Genomic DNA, 4,768 nt, shown 5'->3' on the forward strand with positions numbered 1-4,768 from the left:
TGGCGGAGAGCACAGGCTTGTGGTGGACTGTTTGTCTGCGTGAAACTGGCATGGCCTTTCGTTCCCCTGCATCTGTTCCCCATTAGCAGAGCCGAGAGTATAAAGCAGGGAGCTGACAGGGGCTGGGAACACTCGAGTTCCTGCCTGGATCATGGGGTTTACTATCTGGCTGTGCGTGCTCTGCCTGCAGGCAAGCCTGCTGTCACACGCCCTGGACTGCTCAGGAGCGACACAGGGAGAGCTGTGTGTCAGCGGACAGACCGCAGACGGACAGGTAAGAGACGCACTTCTAATGGATGTGATAGTTAGGGAAGGACAGTGGTAACCAAAGGTGTTCATTATGTATCAGACATCATCTGTGCTGCTGTGACACTACAGGGGTAAGTGCAGCCTGTTTGAGTCTTTTTAAACATTGTTTGCTGTACCTAACTATATAATAACTAACCCTTCTTTCACATGAGAGCGAAAAGATTCTGAATTATCAGCATTTTCTCCAGCATGGACGCCACAGAGCACTTTATGTATGCAAACTGGCAGTGAGACGTGGAGCTACATCTCTAATGTTCATTTTGAATCGGTCTGATTTAAATTTGAAGAAAATAGTATGTTTTAAATTGTTGAAAATTGAGTGAATTTCAAAATGGTTTCGGCATTTCTTTCTCTTTAACAAGCCACATGTGAGTTGACTCAAAGATTAAAAATGAGTCTCTAACTCATCTGCTTTCAGCATTTTTTACATGTGATTGGCAGAGATATTATAAGGGAAATATTTTAGGATGCACCTTAACAATCTATAATTCATTTAAAGGAATAATAATCTTTAACAGTCAGTTTGTACTTTTATTTTAGCTTAAAATGACCAGTAGCGGACTGATTTGGTCAGATCTTTCTCAGACACAGTGTGGTCAGTGTTTTTACAGTAGCTCAGGTCAAAGGAAGCCAGTAACTCTGCTGGAATGTAAGTTCACTCTGACTCCTTGGAAAAAGGCGTCTGTGACGAAAGTAGTGGTCAAGTGTGTGTCAGGATGGCAGTACGTGTACAGTCTAACCCTGACCTGTGGAGACGTATACTTTTTTTTTAACAGAAACAAAGTCTCATTGTAATGGTTTTTACAGCCATCATGCCACCACACCAAAAATACACCCCTCTATGGAACAAAATCTTTCAGCTCCCTTTTTGGTTTTTCATGTGGCTAACGGCTGTTATACTTTAAACTTGTGGCAAGCATTTTTCTGTGGACCGTCCCCATGTTCTGTCCAAAGTAATCACACTCATCTGGACAACCGATTCGACAGCTGCGAGGAGTGAGGAGGATTTTCACCCACACATGAAAGAGTTTTCATTGGGAGTTCTGTTCCATCCGAGGGATGTTGTGCCACATATGTGTTTTTCTGCAGCAGTTATTTGTGTTGTAATTACAGAATGCGCAATTTTCAGCTTTAAATGTGGTGGGGACTAACTAATAACCGATGGAGCATCTTTTCAGCGGCTACATTTGGTTTAGTTTACTCAAGTTTTCCGCAAAGTTTACTTGTGTTTATAACGGAATGGATTAAATGAGTAAATGAGTCATTTATGGACTCAACATATAATGTGCACAGCAGCAGAGATCCAGATGGATTGTGGCAGGTTTTGATTAGGCTTAATTTTGCTTAAATACATACACACACACACACACACACACACACACACACACACACACACACACACACACACACACACACACCACCCACCACACACACACACACACACACACACACACACACACACACACACACACACACACACACACACACACACACACACACACACACACACACACACACACACACACAGGAAAGAAGTTTTGTTTCTCAGGACCTGACTTCTAAATGGCCATATATTCATGAATAGATAATGATCGTTTCAATCAGTAGCTTCTGTCTGTATGTATTAAATCATGCATGCAGTGTATGAAAATCAACAGACTCTTGACCCCCTCCTCTTCCTTTTCCCAGTATGATGATCAGAAGCAGCAGAGGGCGCTACCCTTAACTGAAGAACTGGTATGTGTCACCACTTCCTCCTATACTACTCAAGGTTACTGCTTAAGTATGAATCCTTTAGTTCCTGCCCTCCAGTTCAGAGCAGCTTTTACTCTGACAGGGTCTGTTGCATGTTCATGGGAATTATACAGTAGAGAGAAAACATCATGGTACTAGAAACATGAGGCAGAAAGAAACAATAGAGGGGAATGAAGGGGTGTGGACAGAGAGAGGTATGTTGTGATGGGTTGAGTTCATTCTTTTCTATAGAACACAAAACACAATTAGGTTATTACGAGCAAACTGAATAATTAGATAACTATATTACTGATACAAATAGTGATATCATGTAATTGTGACAAAGCTATCCGGCAGTGAAACCATAGAAGCTAAATATAAGTTACTTAAGTCCCGTACACGCACTGGCATTGTGTGTATTCCCGCAATAACATATGCATATTGCAATTATCCCTCAAATCTGAACTGTACTGCTGTGGTGCTGCATCTGATTCTCAAATACTCCACAAAGCTCACGTGAAAATTAAAGCAATCATCAAAATGTAGGTCAACAGCAATCACTACAAGCACTTTAAATGGCACCACAAATGATTGTGGGGCAAATATGTTGTACCCATGTGTCGTTGTGTTTGTTTTCAACTGATGGGAAAAGGAGAAAGGGTAGGAAGTTATTATTAAATACTGGACACAATCTATTTTTATGTCCACACTTTGCGGGGGAAAATAATTGATGGAATCAGGGGCCTGTGGCACCTTTATACATTTACCACAAAGTTCTAATTGGCAAACCGAAACCTGTTGTTTCTCATAGTGACATTCCATTTATTAGGAATACGGGTTGATCAATAGCAGTGCTTCGTTTCTGTGCAGATCAATGAGAAATGCAGGAAATGGCAGAGCTACTGACAATAATAACTTTGCAGTTTACACCCCTAAATAGTAGAGTTTGCCTACCTACATGGGAAAAGAACAGGACAAGACAGGAGAGGACAAAGGACAATGTGCTCCACTCATTATCTCATCACATAAGACTTGATGCACTCCCACACATGGAGACGTGCAGAAGTTGTTGTTTCCCTCTGAGGCTGTGGATGTGGTTGTGACTGTCTCATCCTTGTAGGTTTTGTTCAGACGTAAGAGACAGTTGGAGCGGAGGGGTCCCACCCACATGAGCCTATCCAGCCTGCCTGGGGCCGTCTCCGTCAAAGGCTTCCCTAACACTCTCACCCAGGTAAACCACTTCTTGTTAGTCATACTGGAGTCAGCGTGAGCAAAAGCCAAATGCGGGGGAAGATGGGGACTGCAGCGGTGGCTGCTGCTGCCAAGACTCCAGTGAAGCTGTAGTCATACTGAATCATCTGTATGTGCGTTAATACAGGAATGAGCCACAGAAACCACATCATCTGTTCGAGAAATAGATTTCATCATGTAAGACCATCTAGAGAGAGATAATCCCGTAATGTTTAAAATCTCAACTGGGGATTGTGTTTTTTTCCAAATTCTAATTCAATTTGGTGGATTCAAAGAGAGCTCAATTGTGTGTGTGGGATGTATCAACGTGTTTATTAATCCCTGTGTCTATGGATTTTTAGGCCGATAGGTCCAGGCGGCACTTGGTTCAAGCTGCGAGTAAGAAAAAGAACAAGCGTAAATCCCGCCTTGGATCCTTCTCCCTCCTCAACCACGACAAGAAATCCAACCCCCTACAGGTGAGTCTCCATGGCAACCCCCATGCAGAGGAACAGCTGGGGCGAAGAGGCCGGATGTGCAGACAGAGTTATAAGGCCACCTTACTTGGTTTTATTGGTTCACTTTGGTCTATTCAGTGGTAAAATCTGTCCTTTTGAAATGGCTCATTCAGGCAATGTCCTTTCAGTTTAAAACTGGAAAACATTCATCATAAACTCTTTCAGTATGCGGAAATAAGTTAATGTCCTCAGAGAAAATGGCAAGAACATCACTCTTCTGTTTGGGATTTCATTTCTAGGTGACTAGAGCAAGAAGACAGGTGAAGGTCGAGCCTCCCAAGAGGAATTCAGGCCGATCTGGGGCTTTCTCTGTGCTGGTAAGTCATCATATAGTGTTTATTATCCTAAGCACAAATGTCCTATATATGATGTATATTTAAATGCTGGTTCTGTGCTCTCCAGGGAGATCCACAGAATGATGGACAGAACGACAGACCCAAAAGAAGCATACAGAAGACGGCTGCTACAAAATGAATTGCTCTTTCTCATTTTGGCAAAGCCTGACAAGGGGTGTACAAATTATCCCCCCATATAATTTCTGTGTTCATTTGGTTTAAATCATTTTGATGGGTGTGTCAACAATTACTGTTTCAAATGTAAGCTTTCTCACTTTTATCAGCCAGCCTGCACTTGCGGATACTTTTTATATACTATTTTAAGTTTCTAATATATTCCTGCATGTTATAAAATTAAGTCACAAATGATCCCATATTAATGTTATAGTTTGCCATTTTGTTCTAACCTATTTAATCACAGATTCCTTATGAAGATTGGGGGTATATTTTTGCAGAAATATTTCTTGTGTTGTATCATATTTCAATAAAAGTTTAGTAGAGACATATGGTGTAAGAGTCTTTAAATATTAAGTACTTAATGCTCCACTGAAGCCTCCTCTATAAACTGGTTAATAGTTTTACACTCTGAGCTCCATTCAGAAATTGTATAACAGTAGCAGCTCAGTCTTTCCCTCTCTCTTT

At 41.5% G+C, this 4,768-nt stretch overlaps 1 protein-coding gene across 1 annotated transcript; it reads left to right on the forward strand.

The window, feature by feature from the left end:
- Nucleotides 1–4,561, forward strand: si:dkey-12l12.1 (uncharacterized). Its single transcript, XM_054623328.1, has 6 exons — nucleotides 1–274; nucleotides 1,999–2,046; nucleotides 3,164–3,274; nucleotides 3,636–3,752; nucleotides 4,031–4,108; nucleotides 4,194–4,561. The coding sequence occupies exons 1-6, from the start codon at nucleotides 152–154 to the stop codon at nucleotides 4,263–4,265; spliced, it is 549 nt and encodes a 182-aa protein (XP_054479303.1). The 5' UTR covers nucleotides 1–151; the 3' UTR covers nucleotides 4,266–4,561.
- The last annotated feature ends 207 nt before the right edge of the window (nucleotides 4,562–4,768 follow it).

Source organism: Anoplopoma fimbria, chromosome 21, assembly GCF_027596085.1.
Source record: "Anoplopoma fimbria isolate UVic2021 breed Golden Eagle Sablefish chromosome 21, Afim_UVic_2022, whole genome shotgun sequence".
Classification (NCBI taxonomy): Eukaryota; Metazoa; Chordata; class Actinopteri; order Perciformes; family Anoplopomatidae; genus Anoplopoma; species Anoplopoma fimbria.